The 26789-nt window shown below is 39.1% G+C and overlaps 1 protein-coding gene across 1 annotated transcript in view; it reads left to right on the forward strand.

The window, feature by feature from the left end:
• LOC122800438 overlaps window positions 1-26269 on the forward strand; it is an 89120-nt gene extending 62851 nt beyond the window's left edge. Inside the window, exons 5-6 of the mRNA XM_044069882.1 lie at window positions 188-310; window positions 25919-26269. Of these exons, the coding sequence (XP_043925817.1) occupies window positions 188-310; window positions 25919-26122 (327 nt within the window). The 3' untranslated portion in view covers window positions 26123-26269. The remainder of the gene's footprint in view (window positions 1-187; window positions 311-25918) is intronic.
• Window positions 26270-26789: the final 520 nt, after the last annotated feature.

Raw genomic sequence — 26789 nt, forward strand, 5'->3', positions numbered from 1 at the left:
GTCTTTAGCTGCTTATAAATGTGTAAGTGTTTATGCTATACAAGGACTTTACAAATTACTGGTCTCTTTTTTAATGTTAACCGTTCACATACATGACTCACTAAAAGTAAAAAAATGGAGCACATGATTTTGTAAATGATGTGTGTTCCATGAAAGAAAATTATATTCATAAATTTTTACTTAACAGAACAATGGTGAACTATGCATTGAAGGAATACAGTGTAAAAGCAAGTGCTGCTACAGAAGACATGGTCTAGACTTGGCGAGATGTGCCCCGATGTCCAAAGAGAATGCTGAATGCTCACCTAATGTAAGTCATGCCACTGGTCACTAACTGGAGACAGAACAATGGTATGTAGAGAAAAGCTGAAATTATTTTCATGATCAGTAGCACAAAGGTGGTTAAGCTAGTTCACAAAAATGTATGCTCAAGCAATTTTGAAAATAGCCGAAACACAGAAAAAAAATATGTTAATATTAATCATTTATTATTTAATTTTCAGAGAAAGGACAATAGAGACTGGCAAGTTGTCTGCCCTAAATATGCCAGCAGTTAGCATGGAAATTTAGTCATGTGTCTAAGAAGTGTGGAAAAAAAATAATTTTCTAGTTGTAAAGGCATGAAAAATGGGCAGGTACATTCCTTCACTAAGCAGAAACACAACAACAAGTGAGCAGTACAAATATGCTGGCATGCAGATAGTGCAATAACCCCCCCCCCATGAACTTTAGCTAGAAATAATAGTGGGTTGTTGAGTACTGGTGAAAACACAGCATGTCAGTAGGAGGCTTTAAGAGAATGCATTCCTCTAGAAGGCTAAGACTGTAGCCTTAACCGTCTAAGTTCAGTCAAGTTTTTACTGGGTGGGTGATATCTTCAGTGTGCTCCATATATTTTCAGTCATTGCTATAAAGGCATACATGCTTTTTTCCTTGCAACAGACCATATTTTGTTAAAGTTTAGACATTTAGAGTTCACTGTGTATTAGATTTCCATTTTCCCCTCACAGCATGAATTTATAGGAGTCGACATCATGCACAGCTGTGGTAACATAACTGTTTGATGTGCATGAACATAATATCAGTCACAGTACACCCATAGCACACATGCTTCTTTCTACTCATATACTGTAGCTTGATATGCATGCACAAACTCTGAGGATAAGCATACTTAGATGAAAAACTAAATGGTGTTTGGTGCTCCTAACCTTTGTGTTCATGGTCTTAGACCTGTCTGCCTTGCACCTTGGAACCTCAACTTACTCATACTGGGAAGTGACCCATCCATCAGTGGTACAGCTAAATAAAGAATTATTTGGGAAATTAGCCCAAGTCTTAAAAAGGCTAAGCATATCTCTCATTCAGGAATGAAACATTAGCAAAACAGGCACCCAGTCTTCACCCAGTGTAAAAAGGAAGGTGAATTTGTTACGATAAATAGAACTGGATACTAGCAAATACAAGACTCCTTGTAGGATATCCAAAGAAAGGCACTTTGAAGAGTATAATAGGATTATGGGGTGAGTCCTAAAATAAATGAATAAATACATCTTCAGCCTCTATATACATCTTTATGACATTCTTGCCGTTTCTGAGACTAGAGGGTTAACAGAACTGCCAGATATAAAGACAGGGAAGGAATTTAATGCAGTGGTATGATAGGTTTTGCATTTTTCATGCATAATGTATGATACTAGGATATTGACACGGTGAAAAGACCTGCTGTACCTGGATTGTTTGGAATTTTAGAAATTTATTTATAAAGCTATGTGAGCTACAGTTTACTGGAATCCATCAAATATATGATGCAAACATTTTCAGGGGAACTCAAGGTGGTAGACTGACAGAGGACATTTGGCCAGAACACCAGGTAGTGTCCCTACTCTTTTTTCAATAACTTCCATGAGAATTTCAAATCTACCTGAGCTGCCACCATCTTAGGCAGGTGGGACCTCAGTTTAACATTGCATCCATGGGACAGCACCAGCACTCAGGAGACCAGCACACCCTTATGCTGCTGCACTGTAGTGTCAGTATATAATCCAAAGAAATGGTGTGGGAACAAAGCCCACAGTCATCTGCTCTACAGAATTCCAGCAATTAGAATGGTGGTACAACACAACAATCGAAGCCGACTGGATAAAAAAGCTTTTATTGTAGTCACATTCAAATAACACCCAAGTAAGCGCTTTCGCGTTATTACTAACGTTTCATCAGACTTTGCATTCTACATTCAAAAAATTCATTTAAATACCCTTGCTCTATTTAAAACAGCCAAATGAAAAGCAGGTTGCAAATTTAAAGAAACATTTCATTTTAACCTCATATTAAATAACTATCATAATGTGAAAAACGTCAATTATATCAAATCTGTCAAACTATAAATGTACATATCCAATGGTGCTAATACCTCTCTGCATACCAAACATACACCGATAAATAAACCAATAATTGTGGCTGAGAGGTAACCAAGGCGTCTCAATATCCCATACATAAAATGTTCACAAAAATATGTAAAAACGCCGTGTAATTAAAGAAAAAGTCAGTTTATTGTCGTAGTTTACTATGACAATAAACTGACTTTTTCTTTAGTTACACAGCGTTTTTACATATTTTTGTGAACGTTTTATGTATGCTATATCAAATCTGTATATATACATACGAAAACATTTGCACTTGCAAAGAATACATAAAAAAAAATATTTATATATATATATATATATATATATATATATATATATATATGTGTGTGTGTGTGTGTGTGTGTGTGTGTGTGTGTGTGTGTGTGTGTGTGTGTGTGTGTGCATTCATATACGTACATAAAAAATGTGTATCTATGATAAAAATACATAAATATATATATATATATATATATATATATATATATATATATATGCACAACTATACATAAAAAATTCATATATAAAAAAGTTCATGTATAAAAAATGTTCATGTATCAAAAATGTTCATATTTAAAAAGAGTAGTTTATAGAAATAAATTAGTGTTTTAAGGAGCGGTCCTTTAAGAAAGGTTTCAAAGAGACCTTCTCATTCAGACCATGTCCCTATCAGCTTGCAGTTTAATTACCCATTTTCCTTCTTGTTTCTCTGTGAAGTTCCTGACATTACCTAGCCTAATAGTAGAATATATCAGTTGCAGTACAAGAAACTTAAAAGTATGTGTACTGTCATTACTTAATACATGCTTAGCTAGTGCGTTGGTGTCATCTTCACTATTAATGGCGTATGTATGTTCTCTGACCCTCTCTCTGAGGGTCCTATTTGTTTTCCCTACATAAAAACACTTACACTTCTGACACATAGCTAAGTACACTAAATTTCTTGATTTACAATCTGTATAATGGTGAAAAATATACTTATTCCCTGTATCTGGATGAATGAAACTATTATCATTCAACATATAAAGGATGCTGCTCAGTTTAACAGAGGAGATACAGCTACTTTTATCGCTGCTGCCCAGCCTGCAAGCAGCCAAACAGAAACATTAGTTTCTACTAGAAGTTTGAATAACCTTGATGTTAGAAGGAAGGAGAAGCCATCCAAAGTATCTAGTTCATCACCAGTTGGCGAATTATCAAACTTCCATTTTCCTTTACCATTCAAGATAGCCAGTCGATCGACGTGGAGTCCTCAAGGGGGGAAAAAAACGAAAGAACATGGAAGAGCCACACGAGTTCCAAAGAAAGACATTAAGGCATGTGAACAGCACCTGATAGTAAATTTGTCACAGTATGTATTAAATAATTTTGAGAAATCAATACTAAACAAAGGTTTATCGTTTATACCTTCTAAAAGTGTAGATGTAAATGAGTTAATTGTAGATTTAAAATGTTTTTTAAGGAATGTGGCTTTGAAATTGCAGTTTGATAATAACATAGATGGACATTGTAAAATGTTTAGAAAACCTTCTATGTATACACCAGCATTGCATCCTTTACTTGAAAGTTTTGAAAGGGCATGCGAGAGTGACCTACTTAAACTATTTGAAATAAATAAAAATGATGTTAGACCAGATAATTATAATCTAAATAGTAATGAAATACAAGCACTAAAGAAGTTACAGAACAATTATGGCATCGTAATTAGACCAGCTGATAAAGGTGGTGCCATTGCTGTACTTGATTTTGAGTACTACCATAATAGTATGAATGAAATGTTATCGGATTTAAATACATATCAGTTATTGACTGGATATGACTTAGACAGAATAATTAAAAATGTCCATAGTCAGTTATATGATATGTTAATGTGCAATATATTTGATGTGAAGTTATATAATTATTTCTCCGTGTATCTAAGACTGTTTTTGATACAGAAGGGGATGAGTAGGGAACAAATACTTAGATGTGCAATGTTGATGGATTTGATTTTATCTAATGTGTTTAGCCATGATGAAAAGTATTATTTACAAGTCACAGGGGTAGCTATGGAGACTCCATGCACCAATTCGTATGCAAATTTAGTTTTGTCATATTGGGAGAATACCTATGTCCTTGAACACTTGCACTTTTGTGAACATATAATATTTTATAAATGCTTCGTGGATGATATTTTTCTTTTATGGAAAGGACCCCTGGATACGCTTCAGGAATTTATACAGTATATTAATGGAACTACATCATTTTTATGCTTCACTGAAAAATACTCAACTCATGAGATTGAATTCTTAGATGTATGGCTTGAGAAAGGTAATGGTGGAATAACAACAAAGGTATACAGGAAACCATGCAGGAGAAATGCTTTTTTACACAGGGATAGTATGCACCCCCCACATATACATAAAAATATAGTTAAGAGTCAGATCTTGAGAAAATCTCATTTAACTAGTGAAGACTGAACTTTTGAGACAGCTCGGGATGTAGTTATGGAATTTATTAATAGGGGATACCATAGTAAGGATTTGCTACCAATAGATGAATCAATCAGAGGAATTATTGGGAAACCATATTTCAGCAAAGATAGATCAGATGCATATGTAAACAGAACATCAACACGTAACACTAGAGTAGTGGTCCCATATTCTAATAACAACAAAAAGATAACAGATATCATCAAGAAGCACTGGAATGTGTTATGTTTGGATGAGAAGTTTAAGGAAATAGTTGGTGAAGTACCCCAGATGAGCTACAAAAATACTAAATCATTAAAAAGACTTTTATGCTATGAAGGTAGGAAAAAAGATATTTTACGTTATATGAGAAAAGGAACACTATCATGTGTACTTGTAATCAATGCCCTTATATGTTGAATGATAACAGTTTCATTCATCCAGATACAGAGAATAGGTATATTTTTCATTATATAGATTGTAAATCAAGAAATCTAGTGTACTTAGCTATGTGTCAGAAGTATAAGTGTTTTTATGTAGGGAAAACAAATAGGACCCTCAGAGAGAGGGTCAGAGAACATACATACACCATTAATAGGGAAGATGACACCAACGCACTAGCTAAACATGTATTAAGTAATGACAGCACACATACCTTTAAGTTTCTTGTACTGCAACTGATATATTCTACTATTAGGCTAGGTAATGTCAGGAACTTCACAGAGAAACAAGAAGGAAAATGGGTAATTAAACTGCAAGCTTATAAGGGACATGGTCTGAATGAGAAGGTCTCTTTGAAACCTTTCTTAAAGGACCGCTCCTTGAAACCCTAATTTATTTCTATAAACTGCTCTTTTTAAATATGAACATTTTTGATACATGAACATTTTTTTATATATGAACTTTTTTATATGTGAATTTTTTATGTATAGTTGTGCATATATATATATATATATATATATATATATATATATATATATATATATTTTTTTTTTTTTTTTTTTATCATAGATACACATTTCTTATGTACATATATGAATGTACATACATATATATATATATATTTTTTATGTATTCTTTGCAAGTGCAAATGTTTTTGTATGTATATGTATATATACAGATTTGATATAACTGACGTTTTTCACATTATGATAGTTATTTAATATGAGGTTAAAATGAAATGTTTCTTTAAATTTGCAACATGCTTTTCATTGGCTGTTTTAAATAGAGCAAGGGTATTTAAATGAATTTTTGAATGTAGAATGTAAAGTCTGGTGAAGTGTTAGTAATAACGCAAAAGTGCTTGCTTGGGTGTTATTTGGATGTAACTACAACAAAAGCTTTTTTATCCAGTCGGCTTCGATTGTCGTGTTGTACCACCATTCTATTTTTTGGATTTCAAGTTTTTGTTTTGGAGATACTTTACCCTTCGTGTTTCTCCTTTTTGTGACTGATCTACAGAGTTGCTTACCTGATAAGCCCCTTGATTTTAGTCTATACAGCTGTGAAGAAACTAAAAACACTGTGTTAGCATATGTGGCAGGAGATTTGTCCATATTCTCAGATTAACTTGTATTGTATGCTAGCATGCCTAATTTTGAAAATGTAAATAATTTTTAAGATGTTTAGTATTTTCTTATTTAAACAGAATGTTTAAAGAATCTGTCACTGCTTTGATACATTTCTAACTGCTCACATTTGAGAGGGACATACTAAAGTACAAACTGTGGAGAACCAGTGAGTGATGTCATTAGAATGTTCCTGGTTGCTAAGAGATTATTTAAACAGATGACTGTTATATTTTGAAATTAGACAGTTGAGACTGCAGTTTGTCAAGTACTGAGCAGTTTGTCAAGTACTGGGAAGTCAGTGGACACAAAGAAAAGAGAACTCACCAAAAAAACTGTAAGCTTGCTCTGGTCTTGCTATTATATCTTAGAGTAGATCAGGGACATGATTCTTTAGTTAGATCAGGAAAGCTTAGTTATTAAGATAGAGTTTTTCTAGAATAATGAACTTCTATCCTACAGTTTTAGTTTTATATTTCTGGTGAATCAATTCTGGTATTTATTGAGAGTTATTGATTTACAATCTTGTAATCTTTTTACTTATTATTAAATGGTTTTCATTATTTTATATTCTGGCTGGAAACCAGTGTTTTTCTTTATAGATTAGAGAGTGCTTCTACCTGTTTGATACTTCTGAGGTCACCTCAAAGGCCTGGCTGTTCTAGTCATAGCTATCATTTATTTTGATAATTCATTTTCCTAATTGGACACCCCTTTAGAAGTGCATGAGGACCCTCTGATTGCTGGCAATGTTACTATATTATTTTGGGAATGAGACACAGCTGAAAATCTGTATCAGGCTTCTCAGAAGTGTTTGGATATATGAGATTTAAATTTACTATGAGTGTGTGTGTTTCAGAGGTCTTAAATGGGGATACTTTGCACTGGAGTGTGTAAAAAGAAAATAAATTGGGGTGGGCAGAGGTATATAGTCCAGTTCCAGAAAATAGAGCATGTTCCTGTTGTGCTGTTAGAGGAAAATTGTGAAATATTATTTCTGTTTAAGTGACAGTGTCATATTGGAGTCAGGAATGAGGATTGTAGCTCCTTAGTTACTGACCTAGGATAGTAAGGGAAGTCATTTATTTGTTGGCAGTCCAGTGAGGTGTTGGCTGGATGTCACATTAATTGGTGCCAGCAGTGTGGGATTTTTAATTGAATTCCAGTAGCCTATGGATAGTTGTCATTAAGGTTTACACTACTGACAGCCACAAGGTAAACATTCAGAATTTCAGTCCACCACAGTTTTATTTATTTTTTAGTTAGATAGTCAAGGAAAGCAGGCAAAGATGTCAGCAGAAGATTTTAGCAAGCTGATAAAGATCCAGTTGGCTAAGTGATGCTAGAGGATGGTGCATGCCAACCTGACCAAGGAAGCAATGATTTCAGCCTTGGTTGCAGCCACTGTTCAGATCAGCTGTTCAGAGGATATCCAGTAGGTTGCTGGTGATGTGCAGGCTGCCAAAACAAGACAGTCCACGTCTTCTTCAGAGGACCTGAGAATCTGTCAAGAGTTAAGGAGATTGGAACTGGAGGCTGAAGAAAGGGAGAGAATGTGATGCATGGAGGCTGAAGAAAGGGAAAAGCAGCACCAACATGAACTGGAGGCTAAACATCTTGAACTGGAATCAGCAGAGAGGCTGAGGCATTTAGAAGCTGAGGGCAATGAGAGAGACAGTGCCAACTTGTAATGGAGCTTCAAACCCATCAAGACAGTCATGGAGGTAATGGAGAAGGGAATAACTGGACCCCAAAAGCTGAAAAGGTCAGTAAACTTTTTCCTCAGCACAGGGATGGGGATGACTTTGATAGTTTTATTCATATTTTTGAGAGGGTATGTAGAAAATATGATGTTGACCATCAGCTCTGGGTTCAGCTCCTGACTCCCTTACTCCATGGTAAAGCTGTGCAGGCTGTAGCAAAGTTAAATGATGTAGATTGTTTGAATTATGAAAAAGTGAAATGTTGCCTGCTTAACTGTTTCAAACTTACACCTGAAGCTTATAGAAAAAAATTTCATGAACACAGACCAAAGGCAGATTAAAGTGTACATAATTATATTGCTGACTTAAGCACTTACTTTCATAGATGGGTGAGTGAGTGCCAGGTCATCAAGTTTGAGGGACTGGCAGACTTTTGGTGAGGGAACAAGCCCTCAATACTTTGCCTGATGACATCAGAGTCTGGTTAGGAGACCATGAGTACAACTTTGCAGAGGAGCTGGGGAGAAAATGGGATCTCTACTTGGCAAGCACAGCAACAATGCATAGGAGAGGGATACCCAGATATAAGGGAATCTATGTGGAGCAGTCTAAACCACTCCAACAAAGTAGTCCAGCAATGGGGGAACCACTAATCCAAGTGCACAGTTAGGGATTAGATGTTTCAAGTGTAACCAGAGGGGACACATAGCAGTTAAATGTCCATCAAGACAATGTGAGAAACAGAAGGTGAGGGAGCCAGCAAATGGTGATGGCAAACTGCTAGTAGTATGTTGTTTAGAAATAACTGGGGTGCCTAATTATCACCAACATTTATATCCAATCTTAGTAGATGTTAAACAGGTAACTGCTAAGAGGAACACAGCTTCTGATATAACCATTATGAGGCCTGCAGTGGTTAGAGAAGAGCAGTACTTGCTTGGGCAGTCCACTCCAGTTAGAGTATTGGAAGGGACCCCATTCCAAATACCTTTGTCTAGGATTCATCTTGACTGGAAGGGTGGAAGAGGAAGCAAGCAAGCAAGTAGGTGTGTTCAAGGATATTCCTGCAGATGTCCTGATAGAGAATTAATTTGATAATGCAGTAACTTGTGTACATGCAGTAACAGTCAGGCTTGGAGAAAGGCACACAGGTCCAGTAGCCTGGGAGAGACCCAGAAAGATCTCATACCTGAAGCTGGGACTGGGGTGGTGGCTGTTTAAGAGAAGGTGCTCTCTGATAGCAGCAAATCTGAATGTGAGCCACAGCTGCTGCTGGGTACTGATGTTCCCTTGGATATGGTGACTGTGAGGACATAGGTGAGTGGTGGTGCCCAGAGTGACAGTGAGGCACAGCTGTCAGAAGTGACTAGGCTTCCTGTGGAAGGGGAACTGGGGAAGGTCATGAAAGTAGAGTTGAGACAGGCTCAACTTATAGATCCTACATTACAAAGCTTGAGGGAGATGGCTAAGAAAGTACCTGAGGCTCAAGAAAGAGGGGAGTCTGTATACTGAAACAAAGATTTGTTGTATAGAGAATGGATTCCTGGAGGTGGGCTAGAAGGAGAAGTGATATGTCAGTTGGTATTGCCTAGAGCTTACAGTCTGCCACTGTTAGCCATAGTGCATGACATTTCTTCCTCAGGTTATATGGGCATAAGACATACTAAGAGACATATTAAGTAAAATTTCGATTGGCCTGGGATTGTGAGGGATGTGGTAGGATACTGTAGGACCTGTGAACAGTGCCAAAAAGTTGCTAAAGTAGGGGACAAAGCTAAGGCTCTGTTAATGCCTTTGCCTGTTATCAAAGAGCCATTTCAGAAAGTGACATTGAATGTTGTGGGACCCCTGAGTACAGGAAAGAAATACATATTGGTGGTAGTAGACTATGTTATCAGATATTCTGAGGTGGTGGCTCTGTCATCTATTGAGGCAGACAAGGTGGCAAATGTTTTGATAGAAATCTTCAGCAGAGTAGGTTTTTCAGAGGAAATACTGACTGACTGAGGTGCCAACTTCATGTCAGGCCTGCTGACTTGTCTGTGGAAGCACTGTTAGGTGAAACATCTAAAGACCACCCCTACCATCCCCAGACTAATGGCCGTGTGGTAAGGTTAAACTCAACATTCAAGACTATGCTATGGGGATTTGCAGATCAGTTAAAAAGGGAGTGGGACAAGTATTTGCCCCATCCATTATTTGCATACAGGGAGGTACCACAGTGATCTACAGGGTTTTCACCCTTTGAATTATTCATAGGTTCATAGGTAGGTACAAGGCTATTGGCCCTGGGGCCTTTAAAAGCCTAGCCAAAAATGTTCCCTGGCTTTCGCCACCCAAGAAAGTTATTTTCCTGCACCCCTGTCTAGCAGAGCCACAGAAGTAATCCCCAGGGTGAATTTCCTATTTTCCATCCAATTGCCGAGAGTTTTCTTAAAGAGGGCTAATGACGAGCTTTGCTTGACATGAATGGGTAGTCTGTTCCAGAGCATGGGAAGTCTCTGGGACAGGAATCAATCCCTCCAGCATGTTCTGTTTATTGTGGTGGCAAAGTTTATGTCCCTGGAGCATGTGGCTCAGAGGGATTGGGGTTTCTTTAAGCGTAGCACGTCCAACAGATCTGGGTTCGACATGGCTTTGTAGGTTAAGCAGAGGTCACCTCTGAGTAGGTGATAAGCGATGGAGTAGAGTTGGAGTTTTATGAGACAGTCTGAGTATGGCATCTGTTTGAGGCCGGTAATCTAGTGAGTTTATGTATAATTCCAGAGTGGGGGATGCTGTTGAAAGCCTTGGTGAGGCCAAGATAGACTGTGTGCACCACCTTACCCTCATCCACGGCTCTGGTGACTGCTTCAAAGAAGTCATTCAGGTTTAGGAGACATGACCTACCTTTTATAAACCCAAACTGAGTGTGGTCTAGAGTTTGGAGGTTACCTATGTCCTTGTTTATAAGATTCAAGATGATACGTTCCATGGCCTTGCAGAACAGGCTCATCAGGCTAATGGGGCGGTAGTTCCCGGGTCCACAGTGGCGCCCCCTTTGTGGAGTGAGATAACCGTCGCTGTGCGCCATTCAGTAGGCACAAAGCCTGAAGTGAGGCTATGATTGAACATGGTACTTAGGTGGGGTACCAGTTCATTCTGTAGTTGTGCAGAACGCAGCCTGGGATGTTGTCAGGTCCCATGGATGCTGTGTTGTTGGCTTTGGAGAATGCGGTCTTTACTTGTGCAGCCGTGATTACAGGGGCTTTGCATTTTTCCAGTATAGTGATGGGCCCTTTGGGAGGTGAGGGGGGGTGAAGTTTGCACTGAACCTATCTGCCAGGATGTTGGCAATATCAGTTGGTTCTATAAATCTAGTGCCATTGTGCTGTAGCTCAGACCAGATCTGATTGTCGCCATTGAGATTCTTGACATAGCTGTAGAATGCTTTGTGGTTGTCTTTAGAATCAGTGGCGATTTTGTTTTTGTAACTAGCTTTGGAGGATTTTATGAAGGATCTCTGATTCTTACTGAGGCTGACCAGGGAGTTCCTGCAATGAGGGGATTCTACTCTTTTGCAACAGCTTCTTCCTTCTGTTGTAGAGTTTGTTTATGGCAGGGGACTACCAGATTGTCTTCCTTTTTTTGGAAGATAGTGTCTTGGTTCTGTTGGGGATGGCACAATCCATGCACTCGTGTATGTACTTATACAGTGGATTTATACAGGATTCAGCAGTCGTACCTCTATTTTCCATCTGTATGGGTGTCATGAAGCTTGCCACTTCTGTCTTAAGTAGTATGAAGTTGGCTCTGGAGGAGTTTTTACTTTTCCTTAATGGGGAATGGGGGCATAGGGTGAGGGGGGCCTTTAGATTTAATTCATAATGAGTGGGAAGGTGAGAGCGAATCACTCAGTCTGTTGTGGCTTATGTTCTCAACTTTCAGACAAGACTTAAGGAGCTCATGGGTTTAGCTCAAGAGAATCTAGCAGTGGCTCAACAACAAAAGAAGGTGTGGCGTAATAGGAATGCTCAGGCCCAAGAGTATGCTAAGGGACAGAAGATGATGGTACTTGTTCGTGTTAGACATGACAAGTTACAAGCAGCTTGGGAGGGATCCTTTGAGGTGGTGAGGAAAATCAATGATGTGAACTACATGGTAATTTTGGTAGGTAGGAGACAGGGGCACAAAATATATTGTGCGAATATGATGAAACCTTATCACCACAGGGAGGCCCTAGTATCGGGCATTCTTAGTGGATGGCAGGAAGAGTCTGAAAGGGATATGGTAACCGATCTTTTGGGTTAGGCTAAGATTGACACCTCTATGGAAGAGATCACCATATCACCGCAGGTAACTCCTAATCAAGTCCGGGAGATAAAAAAACAGTATTGCAGGAATTTAGGGATTTGTTCACAGGGAAAGCTGGGTGTACTGACTTAGTGCAGCACCATGTGAACACAGGACTCCAAAAACGTATTAAGAAGGTTCCTTGTAGAGTACCTGAGAGAGTGAAGCAGATTCTGAAAGAAGAAATAAGGGAAATGCAAGAACTGGGATTTCTAGCATTGGTAGTGCAAAATTCTGTGTAGACTACCAGAAATTAAATAGTTGCACATAGTCAGATGCATACTCCAAGCCGAGGACAGATGAAGCTCTAAAACAGCTAGGTGGGGCTAAGTATCAGACCACTAATGAATTGACTAAGAGGTAGTAGCAGGTACCCTTGACTTATGCTGCTAGAGAAAGGTCAGATCTTGTAACCCCTTACAGATTTTATCAATTTAATAGGATGCCTTTTGCAATAAAAAATGCCCCAGCAACTTCCAGAGTCTGGTAGACCATATCCTGGTAGGAGGAGGGAAATATGCTCTGGCATACTTGGATTAAATCAGTATTTACAACCACTTCTGGCAGGAACATCTCCAACATGAGAGGGAGGTCTTGGATAGATTAAGTAGGGCATGATTAACCATTAGACCCAGTAAGTGTCAAGTAGGTATGGCACAGGTCACTTACTTAGGACACAGAGTAGGAAGTGGTAAAATTAGGCCAGAACCTGTCAAGGTGGAAGCTATCCAAGTGTGGCTAGTTCCTGTAACTAAGAAAGAAGTGAGAACATTTCTAGGGACAGCAGGGTACTATAGGAAATGTGTGCCCAATTACAGTACCATAGCTGCACCCCTTACAGACCTATCGAGGAAGAATAAACTGGACAAAGTAGTGTGGACCACAGATTGTGAACAGGCATTCCAAAAACTAAAAAAGATTTGTGAAATATTGCTTCTGTTTAAGTGACAGTCTCCTATTGGAGTTATTAGTGAGGACTGGAGTTCCTTAGTTACTGTCCCAGGACAGTAAGGGACATCATTTAATTGTTGGCAGGCTGGTGAGGTATTGGCCAGATGTTACCACAGTAATAAAGCTTTCTTTTTTTTATGACAGTGAAAGAATTAGGAATTCAGTATTACTACTCAGTGCAAGCTTTGCAAAGCTATAATATTATGTATGAGCTTCAAACAATAATTCACAAGGAGGATTCCAAACAAGAGTCCTCATGAAGAATTAATTAGGGATTACAGTAAACTGTGGAAATCTCAGAACATCTTAGTGCATTACTCTCTCAGTGAGCAAAATGTTGCCTTCGGCAACCAGGCATTGTTATAATGTCAGAAAAGGGGTGTAGACCACTCATTTACTTGGTACACGAGTAGAAAAAATATTTAAATGGTATCAAAATTAAATAAAAAGATTGCTGGAATAATAAGAAATGCTATGTATTCACACAGCTGTTTTCGTTGACTTTAGCCTTGTTCTTTCTTTGTGTCTGTGCACATTAGTTGTATGGGTACACCTGTAAACATGATGAAGGTATTGCATACTGGACACCCAGCATTACACTGGTAGGAAAACAAATTACACAGACAGTACATAAAACAAGATTACAAAAGGGGTCAGTCAACTAGCAAGCCAAAGCCCTTAAGATAGCAAGGCTGAGCTTGCAACATTTTAGTCATAGGTCACTGCATAGACAGGCACACAAATGGCTGAGCAAGATGGTTAGCTGCCTATCAGGTGCCAGGATTTGTCACGTTACTAAGCCCATCAAGTCCTTTAACCCTAGGTACACACATTACCAGGTCATTACACACACACATGGGAGTCAATGACTTCAGACACACCTTCTTGAATCATGTGAAGACTGAGATGATGATGCTCTTGGGATAGCCACCTGAAACTGATGGGGACGTAGTCTTGAACTTGATCCTACCATCATCAAGAGTGATGTCACAGTGCAGTCAAAAGATCAGTTACTTTAATTATTGGCTTAGCTATTTGTGTCATTCTAAGAGGAACCAATAAATTTCAGCCTGTGTGGACATGATTGACAACACTATCTTCTTCAGTAAGGATGCCCTGCACCTCTCTCCTGATGGCTTCATTATATAGGCCAGAACTTTTTCCACCATCATAGTGCATTTCAGGCAAGGTTAGCTTCCTCAAACTAAAAACATAGCCAAACAAAATCAAGATTACATATATGTACAACTGTTTAATGCTAGAAGTCTAAACAAAACATTGCACTCCTTGCTGGCATTCCTAACTCTTGAAAAACACAGATATATGTGCAGCTACTGAAGCATGATTTAAGAATAGATATTGCACTCCTGCAGTGAAGAGTTTCAATCACTCTTTCAAAACCAATTCCAAGTATGAGGCTGGTGTTATTGGAGGAGTGCAATCTATATACCTAAGAAGCCAATTCACCTCTACACTCTTAAGGCAATGAACTTGAACTCCTCCATGTCCTTCTTATAGTAAATAATACTCAGTACCACACCATACTCAGCTACCCTACTTCTTATGGCACCTGCATCTCATGACACATATCTAAGCAAACTGATATCTCTCCTCCCTATCAAACTTAACACTATTCTCTTGGGAGATTTTGACTATCCTTCCATTAACATGGAAAGATATATTACCTCAAGAAAGTATGTGCAAAGATTTATTGACTTCATTAATTCCAGCACCTTAGAACATCTAGTTCAAGTCCCAACAAGGGATTCATAAATACTGGATCTAGTCCACACCAATATTACCCCCACTGCACTCAACACCTACAATTACATCTCTGGTCAAATCTGACCACTGTTCAATAACACTCACTATGAAGGAAACCCCTGATTTACCACAAAAACCCTTTTGTCTTTAGAGACTGTTCTAAGGCAAACATAATTTAGCTATCAATTAACATGCACAAACAAGTGATGTCTGGGGCATGGCCTTAAACTAAATTCCAAAAAAATGCAGCTCTATGTTCGTTGGCAAACCTGGGCACTCATTTACTTACCACATAGGTGACATCCCTTTGAAAACTGACTCAACTATTTAAGGAACTGGAAACCTTAGTTGAGAATTAACTATCCTTTGATCACCCACTACTCACTGTCAGTAAGAAATCCTTTTATCTAGCCAAATTGATCACTAGACGTATATATTCTAGGTCTAAGGAAGTCATTAACACTCTTTACTGCTCCCTCATCAGACCCAGAAAAGAGTATAATATCCCCTTTGGTAGGTATTTGTCTAAGCATATAACTCATCTTGAAGACCACAGCATTTCCTGATTAAGACAATTAAGGGCATGTCTTCTTTGTGCTACATAAACTATCTTAAAGTGCCACCCCTCTTTTTAGTTTCCTACAGACTCTTGAAAGGGGACCTCCATCTAGCCTAAAGAGTCTGAAAGCATCCAGTCAAGTGAGACTTCCTACATATTCACAAAACATGTATCACCCTAAACACCCACTCAAGTGAACTAAACTTCCACCAAAACATAAATAGGACCTGCTGATGAGATAGATATCTCTCCTGGTGAATTCCTCTACTTTTATGCTATAGATTTCTCTTTGATAAAAAAGCAAAGTAGTTCCCTGGCCCTCATTAAGTATAATCTGTATGAATGGATGGATAATTAAAAATGCACCTTATTGAAAAGGGTCAAAGGTATTCATGTTGGCAGGTATCAATGAATTGGCTATCTTGTAGCTAGGCTAGTATTAACCTGTGACCCTATGTTATATAAGCATGTAGTGTAAACCATGCATATGGTATTAACCTGTGACCCTATGTTATATAAGCATGCAGTGTAAACCATGCATATGGTATTAACCTGTGACCCTATGTTATACAAGCGCACAGTGTAAACCATGTATATAGCTCCATATTGCACAACTGCAGTGAACTTGCTTTTTCGAATTGAGCAGTTTGGCCGAAGTTGGAATTAACGACACATATATATTTTTTTTCTGAGTCACAACCTGTTTATGCTTAGCATCCATTTTTTTTTCTTAATATTTATTGCAGTACAGGAAAAAAAAGCATAACTGACTTCACTGCTACAAGTCTCATGAAATGATGGGTTAAAAAGAAATTAGTGTCCTGATAGCAGCAAACAAAATAACAGACAATTGTTTCCAATTCATGCATGCAGTTGCAGTAATTTTGTCATATTAAATTAATGTACTGACTGCGTTTCTTTCATATGACCTCATGCCACTAATCAAGTTCCTCCTGGACTAATATAGCAAAGAAAATTTATGAAAAATATTCAGATTTGATTACCCATTTATTGACGTTAAGGTATGATCATATGTCAAAGCTTGGGAAGCTAAAAGTATTGTCTCATTCACAGCTCATCACTGTTCCAGCCTCAGTAAATGAACTCCATTTTTATTATATGTGATTATTCCTGCTGAAAGCCTTCCTATTGCCTACATTTTCTCTTCTTTTAGGTACATCGCCAGGAGCAGGCCACCTGTAGACATGTACCCATGTTAAATCTCTCCTTGTTTATCCTGTTATAGGCACCATTCCGGATACTTCCCATCTCTGAAAATCTTAACCATATAGATATATTCTTCATGTGAATGTGGTTCCTGTAACAGATAATAGTACCTGCATTCAGGGCCGGTGCTAGCATTTTGGGGGCCCCCAGCAAGGTTCAAGTTGGGGGCCCTACTCAAGAGGACATCAAGCGTGACCACATTGCCATTGCACCTCCTTCCCTGTCAAGCTCATCCAGCACCATTTAACCACTAGTGTCACTACATTCAGATCATTAAGAATTGATGTGCCAAGCCACAGACTGGCATTTAGTACCAAGGTTATATTACGATAAACTTCTGTACTACAGTACAGTAGCTACTCACAGGTACACAGATTGACTGACACTTAATAGCAATGTTGCATTAAGACAACCCCCTGTACCACAGCAAGGTAGCTACTCACAGGTGCACACACACAAACTAGCATTTAGTGCCAATGTTACAATCCTTATAACCCCCTGTACCACAGCAAGGTAGCGACTCACAGGTGCACATGATAAGGTAGCAACTCACAGGTGCATACACTGACTGGCATCGAGTACCAATGTGACATTATGAAACCCCTGTACCACAGCAAGGTTGCCACTCACAGATGCAGACACTAACTGCATACTCAACTGCCGAGATTTTCAAAGAATGTCCAGATGTGACTTTTGTTTGGTCTGTTCCTCAATTTAGAGTTTTCTGGATTTTTTGTGGCAAATCATTGATGACTGAATTCGTTAAATGACAGGCATTTCAGTTTAACTTCATATACCCTTCAGAACATGCATGGTAAGACCTTTTATGCTAACATTTTCAGTTTATAAGAGCAATATTTAAAATTTGCCCAGATCTTTGGGACTGGAACCCCATTATCTGTGGCTTTGTCCAGATTTTGTGCCATGAGATAAAGAGCTACAGCTGGCATTTAGTAGCAATGTTGTTACATTATGACAAGCCTCTGTACCGCATCAAGGTAGCCAATCCCACAGAGGTACAGACAGAGAGACAGAGAGACAGAGACACACACACAGACACACACACACACACACACACACACACACACACACACACACACACACACACACACACACACAGACACACACACACAGACACACACACACAGACACACACACACAGACACACACACAGACACACACATGATAAAGACTGCACTACAGCAAGACTGAATATTAACACCCACACAATTACTGACATGCAGAACAGTCACACTGCAGATGTACACAACACAGCTATGGGACACAGACCGTTTTACTTTCCTCCGTCTCTTTTCTTGAAATGTGGTGCCAACATCCAGTTCTTCTGCTATCTTGGAGGCTTCGCCCATGGCATGTTGAAATCCTGTTTCTCTGTAATTCTTTAGCAGGTCCATAGTGGATGCCAGCACTTTGACACATGTCGAAATATCAACAGATGGACGCTGCAGAACTTTGCTTGCACGATTTACCTCTGTCAGCACATCATACCAAACCACTAAACATACAATGAACTGGTATGACATAAGTTCTGAGCACAGTCCTTTTGCTTGTTGATATGTTGCAGCATCATTTGTACGTACTGCTTGCCCTATCTCATGTAATGCCTCAATGACTCCCTTCAACTGAAATCTTACTGCCTTGACAGAGTTTATCCTGCATTCCCAGCAAGTCTCCGACAGTGGCTTCATAGTGACATTTGTGTGCCATTTTAAGATCTGCCATCCGCTTGTTGATGCTGAACAGAGTACATAAATGTTCTGCAGACATCCAAAGAACGACACTGCCTGTACTGATGAATGTGCTCCATCACTAACTATAAGATTTAAATTATGGCAGGCACATGGCAAATAAAAAGCCCTTGAATTCATCTGTTTTATCCGGGCCTGCAGTCCAGCGCATTTCCCCTTCATGTTGCTGCCATTGTCGTATCCTTGTCCTCGACAGTCATTAATGTCCAGTTGATGATTTTGAAGAGTCTGAAGAAGAGCTTCTATCAGTCCGGCCTCAGTTGTGTCATTCACAGGCACAAATCCCAGAAAACGTTCAACTGTGGCTGCAGTCTGTGAAATATCCACATACCTAATTACTACAGTCATTTGCTCATGATTGCTGATGTCTGGCGTGCAATCAAGAATCACAGAAAAGTACCTAGCGTCCTTCACCTTCCCTATAATGATCCTTAAAATAGCATTTGCAATCAGGTGGATAACTTCTGTATGTCCTTCCCAAGATAGTGATCCATTATCTCTTTATTACGAATATGATGCAAATGTTCAGCTATGACAGGGTCAAACTGCACTTGACCTAAGAAGTTGTCATTGCCATAGGTGTCCAGGGCATCAGTTGTACCATGGAATGCCATGTTCCGTTCTGCCAAGTACTGGACAACAGCAATAATGCATTCTAACACACCATGCCAGTGAGTTATCTCCTTTTCAACCACTGCTTGTCTCTTATCATCCATAGCCTGTCTACTCTTTATTCGGTTGTCCAGTTCCTTCCACTTCATCATGCATGCCATATGCTCTGGCGCTCTGTCATGGCTGTGTAAAGCTTTGGACATCTCTCTCCATGCTTTGTAACCACCTGACCGGAGAATATGGGTAGAATGTCCAAACAATTTGCATGGAAAGCAAAACAGTGCGTCCTTTGAGACCGAATATGTCAGCCAAGTGTGTTTTGCTCTCGCTCCATTAGGCAGCATATGAAAATAGTTCTCAGATGTAAATCTTCTTTTCTGCTCATTGACTGGGAACTGTGGTAACACCACTTGCACAGGTCCATGTTGAATGGCAGCTACCCTAAACTCATCCCTAATCAAGTCTAGCCAAGTCCCTAGATCCTCCAAAGATGTACCTGACACTCCCTGCAAGTCATAGGACACATTTGTCACTACGGAAGTATGGGCTCCTTCTGTATCAAAGTCTGGTGATACAGGCAACACCTCAGGTGAATCTGCATTTGCTGTTGTGCTTTCACCCATGGTAATGGCTGTGGGAACACAGGAAGTAGCCTGTGGTGTGGCTGCAAGAGAGTGTTCACTTTCTATTGGAAGGATGCTGGCCTCACAGTGGTCAGACTGTAATGCAGAACCATTGTGTTGTCCTGAAGGCAGACTTTTTCCTGAATCTCCCCTCTCCAATGACCCACAGAAAAATTTCATAATGGAATCCTGTCTCTTTGCATCCTCATTCCTCTGCTGCTGAAGCTTTCTTTTTGCTGCTCCTGACAAATATGTACGCTACATCTCTAACTGTGAATGGAAGTAAAGCAGAATTACTAGACATGCAGAGTCCTTTTGTCATACTGTTATTAAAAATGCTTAATGACTAGCATTGACACTCACTATTGCACTGCAGGCAGAAAGACTGAAAAACGACTAACCGGTAGCCACAAACAAGTAATGAGAGGCCCAGGTTACAGTTTCATGTTAAATATCTAACACTAGAGGTGAACTTCAGCTTTTTCTACACAATTCTTCCCCTGTCATCCCCCTAAACATGTGAAGAGGCCACAAATGATGCAAAAGATCGATATTACAAGCTCTCAGACTAAAGTCTGAAAGAACTAATGACTAGGAGAGGCACAAGTTTGAAGGGGAATACACCAAACTGAGGGAAGACAAATGTTACGGTACAATAAAGACTACACATGCCCACTACCTCTCAATCTCGTAGCAAACTTGAATAAATCAAAACCATTGTTTGAACAAAGGAGTGAAATCATGGATTTGCTACAAAACCTCATTTGTGAGGGATGAAGTGGCACACAGACTGGGAGACTGACATTCCCACAACCCCTCTTAGCACAGGATCCATGTACAAAAGCATAAATCCAAGGAATGTATCATGCATTACGTGGAGTGTATGAAACAAGAAGCCCATTTCTGTTAGTAGCCTCAGCCATCCGCATTTTGCTATGCAATCATTTTGAGAGAGAACAGGCTAAAAACCAAAAACATCTGGACACACTTCTCACAGGCTCCATCAACCTCCTAAACTGTCAACTTAATTCAGACAGCCAAAAAACTTGGATAGCAGAGCAGTGTTTGCAGTAGTATGCATTAAAGAGATCAGTACATTCTGTGGAATTCTTACTCCCCCATCTCTGCACAATTTTGGATGAAGTGAAAACAAAATTACCAATGTGCTTATACAGTCTGTGACCCCCTCCCCCCATTACAAAAAAAACTCCAGGCAAACAATGGACACTGCAACATTCTCACAGGCCCTAACCACACTCCCAAACTTTCAATACAATAACTATGGACCATAAAAATAAGTCATTGCAACAAGGCATATCAAGGACAGTTAGACAGCACTATAAACAGATAGCAGAACAGCGTTTGCATTAGCAGGCATTAAGATATCAGTACATTCTGCGGAATTCTTAACCCCCCCCCCCAAGTCTAGGCAGAATTCTGGATGAAGTGAAAACAAAAAGGCATACCATAAACAATGTGCTTACAGTCTGTGACCCCCTATTAAAATACTCCAAGCAAATAATGGACACTGCAACATTCTCACAGGCCCTAACCACACTCCAAACCTTTCAACATAATAAGTATGGACAAGGAAAAAATTAAGCCATTGCATCAGTAGTACATTGTTGGTAAAAACAATAGTAGCGTAACATGGTTTGCATTAGTATACATTCAAACATCTACACCTTCTGCAACATTCTCACAGCTGCTAACTACCCTACTGACATTAGGCATGGTAAACAATGCACAAGTCTTCTCAACCTCCAAAGAGCATAATTCAATCAGCCAATATTAACTGCAGAACAAGGTGTAACATCAGGGATAGTTAAACAGTACTATAAACCTAGACAGCTGAACAGTGTTTACATTAGCATGTATTAAGATATCAGGCCCCATCAACCTCCAAATAGCATAATTAAAACAGCCAAAAATTACTGCAGAACAAGCTGTAACATCTGGGATATTTAAACTGCACTATAAACCTAGACAGCAGAACAGTGCTAATGCATTAAGATATCAGTACATTCTGCGGAATTCTCACACACCCCCACCAGCCAATGCACAATAATCCTGGATAAAGTGAAAACCAAAAACATAGGTGTAGCATTAACAATGTGCTTATAGTGTGTGTGGCCCCACATTAAAAAAAACTTCAGGCAAACATTGAACACTGCAACATTCTCACAGCCACTAACTACTCTCCCAACACTGGGCTTTTTAAACAATGTACAGGCGCCAGCATATTCCAAATTACATAATCCAAACAGCCAAAAATAACTCAGAACAAGCTGTAACACTAGGGATATTTAAACAGTGCTATCACCCTTGACAGAACAGTATTTGCATTAGCATGCATTAAAATATCAGTACATTCTGCAGAACCCCCCCCAGCCGATGCGCAATAATCCTGGATAAAGTGAAAATCAAAAACATAGATGTAGCATTAACAATGTCCTTATACAGTACATGACCCCCATTAAAAAGGCTCCAGTTAAACATTTAACAGTGCAACATTCGCACAGGCCCTAACCACACTCCCAAACTTTCAACACATTAACTACAGACAATGAAAAAGTTGCAGTCATTGCATCAGTGAGTAGAACATTGCAGTTATATGCAAAGTGTAACAAGGCTTGCATTAGTATACATTCAAAACATCTATGCCTTCAGCAGCAACATTCTCACAGCTGCAAACTACCCTCCCAACATTATGCATTTTAAGCAACGTACATGCCCCATCAACCTCCTAACCTCTCAGCACAATTCAAACAGCCAGAAAAACTGCAGAACAAGGTGTAACATCAGGGATAGTGTAAAACAGTACTATAAACCTAGATAGCAAAACAGTGTTTAACAAATGTGTAAAAAAACTCAAAACCTACTGCAAATTCAGTTGACAATCTACCAACAGTTTCAAAAAATAGCAGTTGAAGCCAGTTCTTATCTTGAATACTTAAAAAAAACATTACTGAGCAGTACACATCCCAACCATATGGAAAATATACATTATACCCTTGCACAAAGGTGGAAGCTTGAGCAAACTTAAATTATAGGCCAAGAGCAATTATTCCCCACTACCTAAACTCCTAGAGGAATGCATTCATTCTCAACCAATAATTTACTTGCCAAATCCCAACACAGCTTCAGGCCTCATGCTGCAACTGCCCTCCTCAGTTATAATAACACAATTTACAAATGATGGTATCTGGCTTTTTCAATTTGTTAAAGGCCTTTGTCAGAGTCTCTCAACAAACTACTAACTCTCTCACCAACCTTAATCAGATCCCCCTAGCTCTCCACTGGCTCCAAAGCTACCCAAAAGGTCATAAACAGCCATAAAATGTTTCCAGTATCTACTCCCCTCTACTTCCACTCACATTAGCAGTCTCACAAGGCTATATCCTTGATCCACTTAAATTTAGTGGATCAACCTCAATACCTCCACATCCCTAGCACTCACAATCCAATATGCTGACATCAATACACTTGTTACATCTACCATGCAACAGGTCATGTCCCAACCCAGGCTGAAATAAGCTAATCTTCACCACTTACCCCATATGCCTAAGACTATTGACTTAGACAGCAGTATCTCACAAGACTGCCCACCTATCCCTTCTCTAGCCCACAAGACTGCCCACCTATCCCTGCTCAAGCCAACTACAATATCCTTCTCTGTCCCATTATTTATCTCCCCTCCTTTTCATCACTCCAATTTGATACTGCCAAAACAAAATCCTCTTGCTCCAAATAACTTATACACTCTCCTAACCAATGGGCAATCAAAATTAAATGTATATTACACTTCACGCTCCCTTATGTTGTCCCTCATATAAACAGAAACCAAATTACTTTACATATTTCTAGCACATGTACTAAAAAGCATTTCTCCCTGGGCATCCACTGAAAATGGGTTCTATCCCAGATGATCCAGAAAACAAATGTAAAATAAGTAAAGTAAAACTGGTATAACCACAGCCCCTCACCCCCCATCCTCTTGCCACCAGCGCACAGACATAAAACAAAACTGGTACAACCACAACCTGACCCCCCCCCCACCCTCTTAGCACAAAAACTCTACACAAAACCAAAATAAAACTAATACAACCACAGCCCCAAAATAAAACTGGTACCACTACAGTTCTCACCCCCCCCAAACCTCTTAGCACAAAAACTGTACACAAAACCAAAATAAAACTAATGCAACCACAGCCCACACTCCCCCAAACCTCTTAGCACAAGAAATATGCACAAAAAACAATCACCCACCCCCACAAAAAATTAAGTTAAAACTAAACCCAAAACTTACCTTTTTTGCTTTCCACAGAAGGCAGCTTCCAATACTCTGCTCCGTCTTCACAACTGAAGGCTCACCTGCTCTGCTTGCCTTCTTCAGACCACTCAATCCATTTGAAGTTGCCCTTAAAAGAACAGTTTGTCAGACCTTTTCAGAAGCTGTCCTTAGAAGGACAGTTTAAAAAGAGTATAATCCAAAGACCACGACCACTGCAAAGGCTTAATCCACCACTGATCCGTTCCTGCTGTCCGTCCTCACGCTGGTCCAAACCCCGCTCGATCACCCTGCTGTTGCTAAGGAACACTCCTCTGTTTAAAAACAAGAGAAGTGATACTTATTAGCTGCAGGTGCCTTTTTAAAGGCAGTTTGTGCAGGAAGTGATTTGCAAGGACCAATCAGGTCCTTGCTTCATCACTTCCTACTTAAAAAAAAAAACAAGGACTTAATTCGCAGGCTGCTGCAGCCAATCAGATCCCTTGTTTAAGCGAGCAGACCTGATTGAGTGCAGCTTGCCAGCGAATCAAAAAAAAAAAAACAGAAATGCAGTTTGAATTTTCGCGATGACGGAGCAGCTAGACATCCATAAGGAGTCGAGCCGAAGCAAGGTAACACCGGTCAGGCCATCGGAGTAACCCGCAGATGCCGGTCGGACCATCGGAGTAACCCACGGATGCTGAATGGGGGCCCTCATTTGCGAGTAAGTAATCGAGGGCTACCCGCGGCCATGGGTTTCGCGGGTGCCTAACACCGGCTATGCCTGCATTGCTTCTGTTTTTGGTTATTTGTTTCTGAAGATTTATCCCATTTTTGCTTCTTACATCATCCCAAACAATGGAACACTGGTGTGGTGTATGGATAGCAGAGAGTGTTGCAGATGTGTTTATCAAATCTGGTGTTCCTCTGCAAAAAAAAAAAAAAAAATATATATATATATATATATATATATATATATATATATATATATATGCACACACACACACACACACACACACACACACACACACACACACACACACACACACACACACACACATATATATATATATGGATACCCTTCACAAGGTCAACGTTTCAAAACTTCGAAATGCAAATAGTTGAGACCATAAGATAGAAGTTTTGAAACTTCGATCATTTTGAACGGAGATTCCAGTACAGCACAGAACAGAAAATTTACCATTTTCCTCACTGTAGTACAATTTCAGAGTTGGTATATTTATTTAGCAGGGGGTGTGCGGGGGGTGCAGGGGGGCTTGCCCCCCTGCAAAAACATAAAAAAAATGTTTTTTTGTTTTTATTTTTTTTTCAACCATTTCCAGTTTGTGAAGTAGATATATATATATATATATATATATATATATATATATATATATATATATATATATATATATATATATATATATATATGTGTGTGTGTGTGTGTGTGTGTGTGTGTGTGTGTGTGTGTAACCCTTGGAGAGTTGACATGAATCTTCACAGTCTGACTCCATCTCCAAGAGGTGGGCCCTTGAAGCCAGTCGTACTGAAGTGGATAGCCAGGTGAATGAAGATGAATGGGAATTTGTAAATTTCTCTCTTGGTAAGGTTATTTAAAAAAGGGATTTCACTTTAGAAAGAAAAAGAGAGAAGGAGATTAAAATTCTAAACATAACTCTGTTTATTTTCAGTACATCTGGGATGTGTACTACCGCTGTCCCTGTGAGGCTGGGCTGAAATGTGAAACTGACAGAACCATCATTGGGGGTATAACTCACACAGACTTTGGAATCTGTATGGACCCAAATGAACCCAGAAAGCAAGTTGTAGAAGAGCAGAAACCAGGAGATCATGCAAAGGCTGAAATTCCACCTGAAAATGGCAAGTCCGAATAATGTCTCCATTCAGAACTCATTTGCTCAATTAATTCCTTCACTGAACAGGTTTCTTACATAAACTAGACAGACTGCAGTACAGACCTTATTTGTTCCTTACTAGTGTGCTTTGTTCTGTAGAGCCATAGTTTAACCACCATTAAATAATTGCTCCTGCACATAACTATTACATTTTTCTGAAACTCTCAAGTTATACTTTTTATACGTTATACTTTTTATACGTGTACTATTTCATCTGAAATTATACTTTTGTGACTGAAAATGTATATACAGTTACATGCCACAACTGTTTTATGTCACTGATTTTTTATTTCTTTTTTATTTTATGTACTATGCTCTTGTCATGACACACTGGAATTAATTTATACTTTACTGCTGGTATAATTAACACTGTTATATTTACTGTGCTATTATACATTTTTTGTATTTTACTTTTGAATTACACTTTATGTGTAGAGCTTTTCTCTCAAGATTTCACTGAAAAGGGGCAATGCTTAATTCAGTTGGACTATTCCAGTCAGCAAAAATTATGTGGATACATAGATAATAGATAAATACACAAACAAAAAGACAGACATAGATAGATAGATAGATAGATAGATAGATAGATAGATAGATAGATAGATAGATAGATAGACAGAAAGACAGACAGATACAGTAATAGACG

This window comes from Protopterus annectens, chromosome 4.part0 (genome assembly GCF_019279795.1).
Source record: "Protopterus annectens isolate FY-2018-M chromosome 4.part0, PAN1.0, whole genome shotgun sequence".
Taxonomy (NCBI): domain Eukaryota; kingdom Metazoa; phylum Chordata; order Ceratodontiformes; family Protopteridae; genus Protopterus; species Protopterus annectens.